Here is a 16969-nt window from a genome sequence, read left to right as displayed (position 1 = left end):
TCGTCCCGTTGGCACCGTCGTTCGCGCTCCAAGCTTCACGGGTGCCCCACAGGCCCCCCTCGTCAGTCCAGCTGGGCGTTCGTGTGTCCTCGGCCCTCAGCTGAGTGTTACGGCGCGAGCGGCTTTAGAGTGCGGGCCGCCGCATCTTGCAGGGCTCGGGAGCCGCCATCTTGGCCCTGGTCCGCGGGATCGTGTCGCACGGTCTATAGGGCGAGACCGGTCCTCCAGGGCCACAGGAATCGACCCGCAGGTGCAGCAGGATGTCGGCCCTCGATGAGGCGGTTCGTGGGGTTCGGAGCCCCCGAAAAAAGTAGTTAAAAGCAGCTTATGATGGTCGCATCAAGCGGAGCGCAAGGAGCGAACGTCCTCTTCACATGGCGGTTAGCCACGCCCCCCCCCCATTCTTCCAACATAACCGGATCCTGCTCTTCAAAAGTCGGTGTGTTTAATATTTGTAAGCCTTTCGGGATCCGTCCCACATCAATGGAATTCTGCAGTGAATGCTCTTCCCACCATTTGCTAATCTCCCTTCTCTGGAGTTTTTCCAATTCTCTGAGAAGTCTCACTTCTTCGTTACACTGAGTATCTGGTGGTTTGTTGTTTGGCTTGCTTGCACCAGCGCTGGTTTGCTTCTCACAAAATAAAAACACTGCTTGCTCTTTACATTCGGTTTCTCTGTCCTTTTGTGTAGACATGTTGCCGTGTAAAGTGACTGACAATGGTTGACTGCCTCACCGAGGGATAATTCTCACTTCCCTTACAGAATTCTCAATAAGCCAAAGTGCTTAGAAAACAGTCCTTTAGACGGAAGCCCAGTTAAAGTGAAGCTTGTTTAGGTGCAAATTACAGAAACCCAGTACAGAGAGTTTTAGACCTACCACTATGGTCGGATGCGCCTCCACCCTCCGATGGCAAGATACCTCCAGCCACAAATGTGGCAAGTCCGTCACCGTTAGCTGGAACTGTAGCTTCACAGTTCTTCCATGAGTCCTGGCCTATCCAGAGCCAAAAGTCCACGGCTCCTTTTAAAGAAAAAAAGTGGATGCTGCACTTTGCTGCTAATTAGAGGAGCGGGTGCCTCTTCCAATGCCGTTTTTCCCTCGGCGTGTTTGTATGTAGTGAACCCTGTGCAAAAGTGCAGGGAAGGCGGAAGGCACTCCAAGAAGCGGTCTTGCATGCGAAAATCTCAGCAAAACACTGAGGCAGGAAACCGTTGTATGTCAGCCAAAAAAATATACTTTAATAAATCCAATGTCCAGGACAGGAAAAAACAACACGAAAAACAACGCTTTTTGCGGTACAAACCGCTTGTTCACGTTATGGGTGAAGACGACAAAAAAAGGACTATTTATTCTAACATAGGCTCTATGGTTGTAGTATAGAGAGTCGCGTACACTTCCTTTTGGTCTAGTGCTCGAGTCTACCATCTTTGATTGGGTCCAACAGCTAAGCCAAACATAATGGCAAAACAGAACATGCTTTTAAATCGGGCATTATAAACGGTAGGCAAAGAGATATTGCAGAATGAAAATCACTTCATGTAAGGTATATATTAATATAAACAAACCAATGCAGTGTTAAAATTTAATATATATATATCCCAGTGTGCCTTGTGCTGTCTTTTATGGTAGTAACCCCCTCCACATTACCTTAATTCCTTATAATCCTAGCTAATGGCCTGCCAGGTATATTATCCTCCCCATAGTGTCTTGCCATGGCCAGTATCAAAAAATATGGAGCTTCTCTTTCGCCTAGCCCCCAAAAGTTGTCCAGCTAACTTTTAATTTCTGATATTATTCCAGAATCAGCAGAAAGTAAATGCCCCCTGTTCCAATATCTACAGTTTTGCTTCTGACCCGGCTAGATCTCTGTGTGTAGCTTTTAGCACTCCAAGCTCTGTCGACATCATATTGCCCTGTATGTATAACTTGAATCCTTGCCATAGTGTGCGCATGGTGCTAACAGACCTTAATTCTCTGCAAAGTAAAGATGCATGTGGCCCAGTACCCCGGCCTTGAACACAGAGTCCAGCAACGCTGCTGGTTTAAACCAACAAGCTGGCCTGCCAGCGCTGACACCGCCACACACTATGGTTAGAAGGATGGGGGAGGGGAGTGATCTGACAATGTACGGGGAAGGATATTGCTTACCAGGCTCAGAAGTGGTGTAGCCACCAGACAATAATCAACGCGGAAGGCCATATCATGGACCGTATAAGTGAAAGATATATTCTCTATCGGTAGGATGCAAATGCAGCCATACATCAATCAGATCCCGCCACCACATAGTCTACCATCACTTGTGCTGATCTGGTCGGTGTTCTATGAGCTATGTCAGTACGATCCATGGCTACGTTTAGTATAGTATTAAAGTCCCCACCTCATGTAATATGTGCATTGGGTTTTGTATCACACACACAAAAAATATGCAAGTTCAAATCTGGGTTATCTGTGTTGGGGCCATACACATTTACAAGGAGCAATTTGTGCCACAAATTATGTTGGGAACGGTAGAAAACCTCCCCATAAAATTAATAGTAGGTGAAATAGATTTAAATGGCAAGGATGTATGTTTTAAAGTGAAGACACCCCTCGTATGCGTGGAGTAGTTTGTGTAGTACATTGACGGGCCCCATTTCTTTGGGAATTAACTGTGTAGTGTTAAGCACATGTGTTTCTTGTCACTTTCAGTGTGTGAACTTTACATAGTTTTATTGGTAGGAATCTGGTTCATTGTTCGAAAACACACCCTGGTGGCCCTAATTATGATTGGCACGTCACAAGGGTATTGCAATATGTCCCCAAAGAAGGTGGTTGTGCAAGGGGTGAGGAGGGGGTGGGTAAGGAGGAGAGGTGGTTGGTTTCCAATTTAAACTAAAAGAAGACTAAGGTTAGAAGCAGTTGGAAGGACATATTAAATATCTCAATGTCACTTATAGGTGATATCTCTAAAGAGAGCTTATTTGAAAACACATGATGATAGGGGCTGAGGGACTAAGAGTAGCCACTCTAAATGAACTGGGCTAATTCTGCTCTTGCCTGCATCACCTCCTACCTGGAAGTGTGATCCTTTTAAAATAAAAAATCTCTTAAAATTCGCAAACCTCTGACCCCACCCCGGTCCCTTTCTCTGTTTCCCAAGGATCAGAGCTTGGAGCTCTGCTCTTCACCCTCTTTACCTCTGCCCATAGGAACACTCATCTCATCCTTTGGCTTTCAGCATTTCATTTTTGCTGATGACACTGAAATATGTTTCTCCTTTCCCTCCTTCATCCTAGCCATCTCAGAACAGATTATGGACTGTCTCACTGCAATTCGTCACTGGATGGCTCTCGGCTGCCTAATGCTGACCTTTTCAAAAACTGAAGTCCTCTCTCCCAGTTTCCAAATCCATCCCTCCCCTCCCTATCTCCTTCCCGCCCTACATTCTTATTCCCTCATACAAGGCTCTCAAATCTTGGGGTCCTCTTTGATAATAACCTACCACTGCACCAATTCATCGCTAACACTGCAGCTCATATTAACCTCCTCAACATTTCCAAAATTCGTCCTTTTCTTACTAATCACTCCACAAAACCTCTATTCCTGTGCTCAGCGAACTGGACTACTGCTCAAGCCTCCTCCTTGGCCTTCCTCGCTACTCCTTCCTCTCTCTAGACAAAGTCCTCATCTTTGCTGCCTCACTCTAGAACATACCCAGATCCTCGCCCACTTCTACCTGATGAAAACATGCTGGTTGGCTCTCCATGTACAGCCAGACTCTTCAAATTCCTTCTCCTAGTCTACAAAGCTAGAAATACTCTTGCTCCTCAGTACCTGTCTGATTGTATCTCAGTTTACTCACCATCTCATTCCCTCCGATGCTCCTCTGCACTCAAGTTCACCATCCCATACCCTCTGTGCTTCCACTTGCTTCCGCTCTTTCTCTCTACTGTCCCCACTGCACTAGAACCCACTGTCATAACAATCAGTCAGCCAACTGTGGATCTCTTCAAAGCTTGGCTTAAACTTCACTTACTTGCTAAAGAGTGAGCTCCAGCTAACCTCTACCCCCTGCCTGACCCCACCACTGCCTCCAGTGGCGCTAAATAATGTAATTTTGTATATTGAATGAGTGCTTCTCTTTATTTTGAAGCACTTGCCCACCTATGTTAATATTACCTTTGTGTAAGTCACCTGTTTTCTTATATACATTTTGCTTCTGTTTGTTTTGTTCCTGGAATATGTCCCAGTATTTTTACACCATCATAAACAGGCTCACTACTTGTTCTCATCTTTATGCTATTGTACAGGCACCCTTTGTTGGAAGGCTTCCGCCATCTGTAAATGTGTTATTGTAAGTAATTTCTTTTTTAAATTGGCATCCCTGTTCTTCAAATAAATTCAAAAAAACAATATACATATGGTGTATGTGCTCCAAGAAGCTTTTCTTTATGGCCAATAATTCCCTTTCAATGATTGCGTAATATAACTGTTTATCTTTCCGCTTGAGTCTGCTCTGCTAGGAATGCATGAAAGGCTGTCTCAGACAGATGAGGTAATTTTTCTATATCTTTAAATAATATATTTTTTTATTTCTGAAAATTGTGTTCATCCCTTTCTTCAGGTCAAGTTACCACATGGCAGTATAACAGCTGATCACCTCATCAGTGCGCTGCCAGCAAAAGGTAGGCTGCAAATGGGCTGTGGGACCTGTACTATGAACCTTGTAAATGCTAGTGGATAATGCTAACATCAAGCACCTTCAACTTTGTGGCAATCGAGGTTGATTGTGAAACCATTGAATATGTAGTATTGTGGTCATGAGGAAAATGAACATTAGAAAAAAAGGGTTACAGAAGAAAAGCTAAATTTCTACTAGAACAACTTGAGAAGCTGCTTCTATAAGATAGCTTTACTGTGCTTCAATGAGAAATATGGCAATGTGATTTTGTCATGGTAAATGCAGAGCTGAGCTCTTAATCAGTGGGTAGTTATGGATACTTCAGTTGACTTATATATGCAGTCGCTTATCTATTGAATACTGAAGCAACTCATCAACAGATTCAAATGGCAGGATAAGTAACAATTTCTCCTGGACTGATAACTTTGTTTTGATTTGCAATTGCAAAAATAATGATGTTCGAAATGAGGTCTATAGTTAACTTTGGCTCCTTTTTCCCATCCAAATTTCAAATGAAGGCACGCTCTCAGATCATTGCTTTATTCAATTTAGGAACTTCTGCCATTTTCAATCCAGCAAATATTAAGTCACCTAAAGTTTTCCTAACTGACATGGCTTTTCCATCATATTCTAATGCAGTAGTGGGTGCATCTTAATTTCTCAAAAGCACCAGTAGCGTAAGGGAAATTTGGTGGTAGTGAGAGCTTTACACAATTCTCCGATTAAAATTCAAAAACACTGTGGGTAGCCGATTTAGTGTAGAGCACTTACAAATGGTAAAAAAAAATGTCTTGCCCTTTCATAATTTGTTAGAATTTTCTGCTCATATTTGTCATTGTCAAATATTGATTAGACATAAACCTCTCCAGTTAGGCACATTGTTATGGGTACATGGACAGCATTTTTCATTGTATAGCATTTTTACTGTAAGCAGAATACTGATTTTCTATACATTGGGGCTTAGACATGTAAACTCAAGACATGTAGATGACTTTTATTACCTAGTTACTAACTAGAGGTAGATAGACCTATCAGCAGTTAGTTAATTATTAGGCTTTTTTATATAGCGCTACAAACCCTCAGGTATCCGAGCGCTGCTTATTATTACCCACGGTGTGTGGTGCTCATTTATCGACCTCGGAAGGATGAAAGGCTGAGTTTGGCCCCGCCGGGATTCGAACCTGCGTTAACAGGCTCTGCACGGGTGTCAAAGCGAGCGCTCTACTCGCTGTGCCACTTGACCGGCTATTAGGCCACAAAACGTATATCTAAATTAATTCACAATTTTATTAGAATACAAAGGATAAAAAACATACAAAAGTAGAAAAAATACAATACATGTGTAAAAAGACAAATGGTCTGCGTGACAGAAAACCTTCACAAAGGCTTAGTTATACAATTCATTCATTTTGTATGGAGAAATCTCTATACCAAGGGTATATTTGCAAATTAGATCCAGGATTTGTCGTTGTAGCCCAGGTTTCCCAACGCTGTGTTCCTAGGCCCAGCTTTCCCGCTGAAACAAGACATTGGGTCTCATTATAATGCTGGCGGTGACGGTATGTACAGTGACGGTAAGGCACCGGCACTGTTCATACTGTCCCGCCGAATTACAAGTTATGCACACGGGTGCCTGACAGCCCGCCAGGTCTTACCTGACGGGCTATGCGGCACCCGCAAGCATAACTCGTAATTGCGCTGGCACCATTATCAACGGTGCTGGCGCATCCATGCTCATCCATGCTCACCACCCCCATTATGCCCTATGTGGCAGAATGGGGATCGGGATCGGCAATACCGACACCAGCAAATGTGCATTACGAGGTGAATGGGCCGGTTATTGCCCAATCGCTGGTGGCGGTGCCGGTAGCGAGCATGGCAGTAGCCATGCTCGTAATGAGGCCCATTGTTCCTAGTCTGCTACACCTGATTCCTGCTCTTATGCCACCCCTCTCCACATCCCATATGAGAACCCCCTCCTTACCCGTTGCATCAACCACTGGTTCTTCTGCTACTACCTTCCTCAAACCACGCACGAATAACGCATGTGCTATTTCTCGATCGGTCCCGTCTGGAAGGGTGGCTTGTCGGGAATATATTTAACCAAAAGGGGGCATTACCCAGCACATTTGTTTATAAAAAAGACTGTACGCAAAAGAAATCCAGTTTAAAGAACATTGAACATACAACATGATCTACCAATCCAGGCCACTAGCATTGCATGTTTAATGCCTCTTACCCCAGCCTCTTTGCTGTGATTAAAACCCACAATCCCTATCCTTTTCACAAACTCTGACTTCTTTCAGAAAGCACATCCACTCAGTCATCCCTGCAAGCTGCCCTTTAGTTGACACTGAGCCTAGAAGAACAAGCCTAAAAATAATGTTTTGGAACCTGGGAGGGATTGTACAGCAGTCCAAACATGATATGAACTGCTCATATGAAAGTTACTCCTCAGATGATAACAAAGATGGACACCATTATGAATAAAGATATTGGGGCAAATGTAAAAAAAAACTCCTATCAAATCAACACAATGAACCTTTCTATAATCCTGGTTTAAGGAAAATACTTGCCTCTGTGACTTTATTATTGTTATGAACGTGGGCAGCAGGGCCCCTGGGAAGCAACAGACTTTCCCCTCCTACGTTCTAAGCAGACCAGACAATTGGACTGCTTGGAGGAAGAAGCCACAAAGGCGGAGGAATGCCCAAAGGCTCTCTCAGAAATGCAAGGAAATAACACAGGAATTAGTATTGGATAGGACCACCACAGAGACCTCATTTCACCCCTCTCCTCCCTCCACTTGAATCACCTTGCCTGGGATGTGTAGGAAGCGACATGTATGGCAATGGGAGTAGTAATGGGGTAAAGTCCAGACGCCAGGAGACCTGTTCCTTTAAAATGGGAAAAGAAAAGCGAGCATAGTGGATCTAATGCGAACAGCCTGAGGTCACACAACTAAGGAATGGGGCAGGATGAGAAACCAGAGAGGCAGTGCGAGGAAGCATTTCCTTACCACAGTATTTCTATACGAAATCCACAAGACATTGATGACCATGCAAAGTTCCATCCAAATGTCAAAACCAAAACAAAGTCCTAATTCCAGTTCCTAACTTGTTCCAATAGCCAGAGGTATCAAGGAGTGGAACCAACATGCCAAACCCAGGAGTCATTGCAAGAAAGCAAGTCCATAAGAGGAAACCAAGGTCCAGAAGCATCAAAATTACGAACACACCTAAGCCAGGAGGAGTCGCAAGGAGGCAGAATCCAACAAAAGTTGCAGGGTCCAAGATAACGAGAAGACACACGAAGCAGGTGAGGAATCACACCCACTGTGAAGAAAATGCTGCTCATGGCCAGCCAAACCTGAGCGTTGAGAAGCAGAAAGCTGTGGCGAGTGCAACTATTTACTTCCATGCCTTGCTGATCATAGGATGTTCTGACGTCTCTGTGCCTTGTCTGCTGGGAGTTGTAACCGGCTCCCACAGCAGTTATGGGGCAAACTCCAACTGCGTAATCTGAACCGTGGCAGGTTCAGAGCCGCACAGTGCGTGACAAATAGAATATGTACAGTGCTTTCCGATACATAATCTACAGAGAATCTGGTTGTCTGTCCTTAATAGAGTATCCCTTGTGTGTTAACGGCATCTTTGTAAGTTGTGATCGATATATTGCATCAGTTCCCTTTGAGTATACTGTTTGACTATTGTTTTGTACTGAAAATCTATTAAAACATTTGTAAAAAAAAGAAAGTCTATATTCTGTGGCAATAATATGATATAATATGATATGATAAGGCATTTGTAACGCACCTATACACAAGTGTTTCAAGGCGCGACGAGGCATGGAGGGGGAACAAGGGGAAGACAGACAACGATCCTACTAGGCCAGGTGTCATTCAGATCGCAAGTGCAGGGGGAGGGGGAAGGGAAAAAGTGCATGGGGAAGGGGAGGGGGGAAGTGCAGTACAAGTAAGTAGAATAAAATAAATAAATAGGGCCAGCTGGTGGCAAGTGCAAGGTAAGTGCAGACAAGTGCTGGGAAGGGGGGGCTGTGGGGATACAGAGACAGTCCCGCAGTGCAGGGGTTGCCAGGGAGGCAGTGCAAGTGGAGAGTGGCTGGGCCCAGGACCGAGGTCGGTGAGAGAGGCCCAGTTGCAGATTCAGTGCAGTTTCAGTGAAGAATTTAGCAGGGGAGAGGGAGAGAGAAAGCAGAAGCAAAGAGGAAGGTTTTGAGGTGCTTCCGGAACCGGAGATGGTTCTCCTCAAGTTTCAGGGAGGCAGGAAGGCTATTCCAGAGGGAGAGAGATCTACCCCCAGCTCGTTGCTTCGAGAAGCGGCTGACCTTGAGGGAGTTGGAGACGGATGAGCGAAGGGCTCGGGAAGGAAGATATTTAGGAAGAGAGAGTTGAAGGTATTTAGGCACCAGGCCCCAGAAGGCCTTGTGGACAATGCAGAGGGTTTTGAACTTTATCCTCTCAGCCACTGGGAGCCAGTGTAGAGATTTCAGTCCTGGAGAGATACGGTCCCTGGGCTTGAGGCCAAGGACAAGTCTCGCAGTTATGTTCTGGATGAGTTGCAGAGGACGGAGAGTGGAGGCAGGCAGATTAAGATAGAGGCTGTTACAGTAGTCCAGCTTCGAGGGAACCAGGGCTCGGGAGACAGTGAGCTTCTGGGGGAAGTAGAGGAAGGGAAGAATACCTCTGAGGAGGTGCAGCTGGTAGTGTGATTTCTTAGAGACGTCAGATATATGAGGAGAGAAGGAGAGTGTGGAGTCGAAGATGACCCCAAGATTTTTTGCCTTGCAGGTAGGAGCAGGAAGAGGGCCAAGAGAGGCCGGCCAGAGAGCTGCAGGGAAGGAGGGAGTGGGTGTGCTGATGAGTAGAATCTCTGTCTTACTGGCAAGACCAGAAAAGCATGCAGCACCCTTTATTCTTGCCCTTTAGAAACAGAACTTGCATTTGTTAAGGAGGAGATGTTGGAATTGACCATTGCATTCTTTATGGCAGTATCAATACATTTCAGTTTTTGATAAAATCCCTTCATTATGCTTGTTGATAGGAATTTCCAGAAGTAATGGATTTCACCTCTTCTTTTTTACGTCTGCTTGTTTGCATAAGGGTAGCCCATCCACTGACAAAATGTCCCTGAGTGACACACAAACATTGTGGCCAATCAGGAGGCTGGAATGTTCCTTGTGCTCCAATTGACTTAAATGCTGGGCATTTTAGGCAGTCACAGTATGTGGAACATTCTGATCTGGTGATTGATAAAAATGTGTGTGTGCCGGACTGCCTCCTGCTTCTTATTGAGTGGACGCGATCCAATTTGAAAAGGGGAAGGAGCTTTCATCAGGAAATGCATGCCATTGAAGAGGATGATCGGTTATCTGCAAATTACCTCAACGTCCCACTCTTCCTCGTTCTTGTATGTACTTAAGGTACCTACCACCATGTAAGCAACACTTTTTTTCAATTTTTTCTCATGCCCCACCTTCACCCCCGAGAGTATAAATCATCCATCCTCCCAGCATGCCTCAGTTAAACTTTTTCCTGCCCCAAGGCAGGGATCCAGGAAGGTAGCTGGACTGATTTCCACAATGAAGATTCTCTCTTTACTGGGATATGAACGGTAATGGATTCAGTTTCCCTTACTGGTACCCCTCTGCTGGGCATTGGAAGGTTGAGTAACGTGCCATACCATCCTGGGTCCCTGCTGGGCGAGGAGCTTCCAGTTGAGCAGAAGATCAGATGGTGCTCCAGCTGGGCTCACTGCACACTTCAGTCAGACTTGGTGGTCCGCAAGTAGATGATGGAGCACGAATCCCCAGATACTAGCCCCACTCTGCAGACCTTTCAACGGTGTTGTTAAGACGTATGGAGGCATAACGGTGTGCTCTGCCCATTGGCCAACAGACGCATGGTTATACCTTGCATGAGCAGCAGGCATGTATCTGAGGAGCAGTGCAGTCACTTGATGCATGGCGGCAGCCATGTTGACTTTGGTTCGCTGATGCAGGGGGCAAATGCACAAATAAATCAAGGGTATATCAATGCTATGAAAGTGGATACTTTCCGAGCGAGTTGCGCAACAGGTGTTGGTAGCCGGGAGGAAAGAACAAGGAAGCATAGCAATGTGGAAGCAGACTTGAGTCTTCAAGTTCCTCTTCGCCAGAAAGACCCAGGAAGAGGAACAAGGCGAAATCTTGAATTTCAGAAAAGAGACTTTGGGAGATTTCAAAGCCAGGATGAAGTCACTAGGAGAGGGCTAGGAGAAGAAGGCTGTTTCCCTCCTCTTGATCATTTTTGGACTCGCATTCCTAGACTTCCTCAGAGCGATCCACTGATTCAGTATCATCTTAGGAAAATGACCAAAAGGGGAAATCCCTGACTAGAAAACAGTGGTGCCAGTGTTAATACAAGTGGAAAAGGACATGGGCTTTGCTGCACTTTTAACCACTCAGGCACCAGAAAGAGCAGCCAGGTTGCTCAGTTCAAACACATCCTGAAAGCAGATTTGCCTCTGCTCCCACAAGTGAAGGAAGAGATGTTATGGGAGTGAAAAGAGCCAGATAAATTGTCATTATGTAGTTATTGGTCTAGTTCTATCCTCTAAAATAGGATGTGAAGACCTTAATGCAGTCCATCCAGGTGGACACTATTCTCCCAGCTAGTTGAGCAGATCACCAATGGTCCCGAAGAGGCAATCAGGGATGCGACTGATAGGAAGGTGGACGTTGCCCTGTAAAAGACTTATGTAGGGGGTGCATCTTTCGCTGAGGGCTGCTACATATACTTCCTATATGACCAAAACAGTATTAGCGGACCTCAAGAAACTGTCAAAAGCATTTCATGATAATACAGATACTGCCCCCATAGTGCAGGATATCAAAACATAGATATAATTCATGTTTGACCTGGGTTATGATTGAGTTAAGGCTTTAGCAAAGGCCATGTGTCCACTGTTACAGGAAGCATACAGCTGCATATTAGAGACTGGCACACTGACTAGCACCAGATGGCCACAGCATTGAATATCCGCTGCAAAGGGCATATGTTGTTGGGAGGGCAACTGAAAACAAAAACTACATAATGTCTTGAAGGCAGACAAACACGCTGGGAAACTGAGGAGGCAGTTGGACCTGAATCATCATCATCGTGCTGCTCAATAAGATGCATACATCAGGCTTCGAGTAATGCCCGAAGGAGAGATGCACTTGGGCAGAAAGGCAGAACTGGTCCCACCCTCCAAAGCACAAAAGTCCTGACACTAGGCAAGTTGGGTATTGGCTCCAGTAGGTCTCGACAATGTGGTGTAGAAGCTCTTCAGCAGCCTCAGATATTATTTGCACTCCCTTCCTGAGGGTCGGGCCCAGAAGATAGCCATGTCGAAGTCCATTCAGTAACTGGTCTTGAAGAAGGTGATCACTGAGGTGCCCTGACAGGACAAGGTGACTACTTCATAATTTGTGTGGTACCAAAACCATCGGGGGAGATCTAGCTGGTCTTGGACCTGAAGCAATTGAGCCAGTTTGTCACTGCCATGCATCTCAAGATTATATTTCTGCAGAAGATCCTGGAAGATGATTTTCTGGCATAATTGGATTTACAGGCCACTTAATTTCGCATTCTAATTTGGAAGGAGCACAGACCTTCCTGCAGTATGATGTGGTTAAGTGTAATTTCCAGTTCAGTGCTCAGGTGTGCCCCATAGATCTTCACAAAGGTTCTGGGGCCGATAGTGGCATTTATCCACTGGAGGGGAATAGACTTTTCCATAGCTAGACAACTGGTTGATCACAGCATCATCACTGGGGCAATTGGTCTGGCATGTGCAGAACTCTGGAATCAATGTGGGGTTATGATCAACAAGAAGAAATCTAACTTAGCCCCTTCCCATGATCTCAAATTAATCGTTGCAAGGTTCTGGACCTGGACGGCAGGAAGAAAGATCATGTTGCCAGAGGAAAGGTCAGTCAGGCTGCAGACCGCTCTCAAGGATCTCATGGATCGGACCCAAGCGATTTCCAGAGTATTTCTACGGGTACAGAGCCACGTGGCTGCTTGTGGTGTTTTGGTGCCATGAGCACGGCTGCACATGAGGCATCTATTATCCTATCTGCAGAAGCATTAGAGGGGAGAACTCTCAGGCCTTCGACAAAAAGTATCTCGGTTCCACAGATTGAAAAATAAGCTGCAGTGCTGGTTGCAGGAAAGCAATCTGCTGAGCGTATTCCACCCTGACACAACCCGTGCCAATCATTTTTACCACTACCCCAACAAAGTAGGGTTAGGGCAGTGGTCGAGGGCCAAAGAAACCAGGAAAAGTGGACGCTTGAAGAGCGCAGTCCTTCAGTTGGAGGGTGTTAGCTGCAGTGCTATGAGCCCCAAACAGGTGCTACCAGGGAAAGCAGTGGTCCTTCAAACAGAAATCCGCAATGGCATATATCAACAGGCAGTGGGTACTTGCACCTGAGCCCCTAGGAACGTAGTGAACTAACAGGATGGGTGGCAGAGAACCCCTTTCCTGACAGGGTGGTACACATCAGGGGCACGGATAGTGCCAAGTGGACAATCTAAGCAGGGTGTTCCCATCAGTAAAGTGGATGTTGCAGCAGGACACATGTCACAGGATTTGCAGGAGGTTCGGGCGGACAGTTCTGTACCTCTTTGCATCACAGCAGAATGCAAAAAATTCAGTTCTTTTCCAGGTTCCCATGTCTCGGGCTTGAGAGGGTGGACACAATGTCCATTTGGTGACCAGAGGGTCTATTGCATAACTCCCTCTCCCATTAATCCCAAAGGTGATGGTAAAGATTTGGGACTCATCAGTGGAAGTCGTCCTGGTGGCTCCATTTTGATCCGTAGATCATGATTCATGTCACAGCTAGTAGTAGCTCCGGAATACCTCCTGACCGGTTGTCATGATGCCTACCCCCGGGCATGCGGATCAGTCCAGGAGCAGGCCTCCAGATACTTGTTAAAACCCCAGCAGCCCCGGCTGGGGGCTTTTTGGGTTCAGTCCTGGCGCCTTAGGCGCCAGGCTCATCTTAGAAACCAGTCCTGGCGCCATAGGCGCCAGGCTCATAGACATTACTTACCTCATGCAGACCATGCTGCAAATGAATCCAAGCCAACGTGAGGCCTGGATGGGACTATTTTATTACAGGGACTATTTTTTATTCGGGTGTGGTTCTGGGGAACTTCTTACCTGGAACTACTTTGGAGGCTATTTAAACAACGCCCGAACAGCAGCACACGCTTCGCGTTATTCTGCATTCTGCAGCGTCACGCTCACCATGCCTGCAAGTCAGCATCCAGTCTTCTGCCACACCCGCCTCAAATCTGGAGCTCCTAGAAAAAGGGGAAAGAATGAGAAAAGGTTAGATCACGGACATTATTTTAATTCCTTACCTGATTCTGGATCCAGCACGTCTCCGAGCCTGGAAAGGACATTATTACAGCACGCGTCGCATTGCCAGCAGCAGCGCCGCATCATACTCACCAGTCCACAGCATCTTTCGACTCGGCGCTGCCTCCATCATTTTCTTCGTCGAACTCCAGCACCTGGGGGAAAACAAAAGAAATAACAAGGTGAGCCAAGAGAGCCGACAAATACAATCTCTTACTACCATAGGCTTACCTGATTTACCACCGGAGGCATTAACCTTTAATACACCTCATCTTCATATGCCGCACCTATAATGGGAGAGAAAACAACAAGTTAAACCCATGCAACTTTTACCGGACAGTGTTGGGTAATACAGACTCTTACCTGAACGCCATCAGCTGCCTCCAGGCAATATTCTTTTGGACCAGCTGCAATTCAACAAGGGAATGGAACAAGAGTGAACATCGGACATATTGAACTCTTTGAACTTTATAAACCCCGGAGTCAATATTCCTCCGGAAACTCCTCCAGTACCTTCAAACCAGTGAAGTAACTGGTATCTACGCGCCCCTGCATGCCACGCAGGATGGAGAGATCATCATTTAAAAACATAAGGTGAGGTTACTAAAAGGGGATATCGGAGGTGACAAGTGGGGAGAACGAGAACAGTGGGAGGGGGCCATCACTAAAATCCATGGGTGGCTAAATCCCTTTCTCCGCTTGCAGGAGAATACTTCTACAGTTCAAGCAGACGAGATTAGGCAGGCCAGTCCAGACAGTCATCTCGGCACTACGCATCACGTTGGTGGAGACCGCAGCTGTCCGGGTCCGATCGACGCCCCTGTGGGAACCAGGTGAGCGTAACACCGGTTGTCAGTGCCCCTTCAAGGGGTGCACAGAAGAAAAACTCCTAAAATTCTGGCATGGTGGGTCTGGACATTGAAAGGCAAGGGTTGCAACTTCAGGGGCTGACCTCCAGATTAGTTCAAGCAATACAGAAGGATAAAAGGCCTGTAGTGTTAAGACTGGTGGCATTTTTCAGTGCTGATGTGAAAGAAAGAAGATCCTGGCATTGGAGCGTACTATTCAGGACTTGCTGCAATTCATTCTGGCGAGTTTACATTTGGGACTTGCTGTTTCAATGCTGAGGGCACAGTGTTCTTAGGTGTTCAGAGAGTCATAGGGCAGAGACCTGGAGAATATGATTTGGGTGAACCGACTCTTGAAATGTTTTTCTTTAGCCAGACCAATGGTCCTATTAGTATCCCGGTTGGATCTCCCTTTGGTGTTGAAGGTCTTGCAAACTGCTCTTGTTGAGCGGCTGGAGAGAAGTGTCTTTCAAACTATTTATTAAAAATTGGGTTTCTGGTGGCTATTAACTCAGCAAGGTGGCTGGGAGAGATTAGTACATTGACATACAAGCGCCTTACTTGGTGATGCAGGTAGAGGCCTTATTCCATCGTTGTGATCCAGCTTTTTTCCCCCAAAGTGGTAATGCAATGTTATCTGTCCCAGAACATGGTGCTGCCCTCATTCTTCCTGAATCCTTCCTCACCTGAGGTTTAATGAAGTCAGTTGGATGCAAGGAGACAACGTCTGTGTATCTGGAGATGTCTAGACCCTAATGAACGTTAGACTGTTTGTTCATTAACTTTGGCGGTCCGCACCCACGCAGGAAAGCTTCAGTGCTTATGGTCAGTAGATGGTTGAAGGAAATGATTTCCATGCATTATACTGTGGCAGGGTCTCCTCCCTCAAAGGTGCTGGAACACTTAACAAGGGTGGTGGCGGCGGCTTGCTGGGTAGAGGCTATTGGACATCAATAAAGGACATCTCCAGAGCCGCTACATGAGCTTATCCTAATACTTTTGTTAGGCACCACCAGCTGAACTTCCACTGACCGGGGCGTGTGCCTTTGGAACTGGTGTGCTAAGTGCTGGGTCACACCTTTCATTCTAGATGAGCAAATAACTGGTGGTCTTAGGTACTCATTGCATTTGTGCTCCAAGTCTGTTTATTTGGGCACATCTAATCACTGGCATTGGTATGCCTCATGTGGGGTACATTTACCAGCACAACAGAAATCCCCTGCATCACAAAACTACATTTTAGCAGTTATAAAAATAATGGCTGTGCTGTGTCTGCTGAGCACATATGGGGCGAGATGTAACATAGACTCCCCGAGAATGGCTGCATTTATTTTCTTCATGTGAATCCAAAGAGAGGAATTCATAGGCAGAATGGCTCAGCGCTGCTGTGCTGTCATCTCAAAAACTTAAAACTGCACAAGAAAATGTCCTGTGTTTAAAACAACCTTGCACTGGTGCTACTTTCATCTTTAAACATTGCACAGTTTGTTCTAAGTAAAGCACAGCCATGTTCATCTGTTTCAGGTTGAACACCATCAAATTAGGGCCCTCCCTCCCTGAAAGGCATTGTTTTGTCAAATAAAGTCTGTGAAAAGCAGGGAATTCAATTTCAGTCTGCACGGCTAGCATTCACTTTGGAAACAAATTAACAAACACAAAGCACTTCAGAAGAAGCTCTCTCTCTGCCTGGTGTCAGTTTCATAGAACCCATTTCCCAAGCAAGTGTATAGAAATTGACCAGAGCTATGAAAGCCTTCAGAAAGTAAAATGCGAGGAAAACCACATTTTGTTTAATGATCATGGAAAAATAATTAACCTATGTTAACTTGCTTTGCAAAGCATTGAAATGACATTGTGAAAGCTAAATGGGAAATAATACTGTAAAATGCCCAGAAACACAACTGTACATTTTGGGAAGAGGGGCTGCAAAAGCATAGGTATATTGTACTCTGTGTATTTTATTTTTCCCCACAAAAAGAACTTCAACAGCCTGGCTGAGGCAGGCTTTCCTGTTAGACCAGCTTGGCTTAAAGGGCAAATGTCACA

The 16969-nt window shown here is 45.7% G+C and overlaps 1 protein-coding gene across 4 annotated transcripts in view; it reads left to right on the top strand.

The window, feature by feature from the left end:
• PPOX (protoporphyrinogen oxidase) overlaps positions 1 to 16969 on the top strand; it is an 867939-nt gene that overhangs the window by 700452 nt on the left and 150518 nt on the right. For all 4 annotated transcript variants that reach the window (XM_069607175.1, XM_069607174.1, XM_069607177.1 and 1 more), the window contains exon 8: positions 4606 to 4666. In XM_069607175.1, the coding sequence (XP_069463276.1) occupies positions 4606 to 4666 (61 nt within the window). The remainder of the gene's footprint in view (positions 1 to 4605; positions 4667 to 16969) is intronic.

This window comes from Ambystoma mexicanum, chromosome 1p (genome assembly GCF_040938575.1).
Source record: "Ambystoma mexicanum isolate Mex_15411 chromosome 1p, UKY_AmexF1_1, whole genome shotgun sequence".
Lineage (NCBI taxonomy): Eukaryota > Metazoa > Chordata > Amphibia > Caudata > Ambystomatidae > Ambystoma > Ambystoma mexicanum.
Note: the sequence above shows the minus strand (reverse complement) of the source record. Positions and strands in the feature narration are given on the sequence as shown.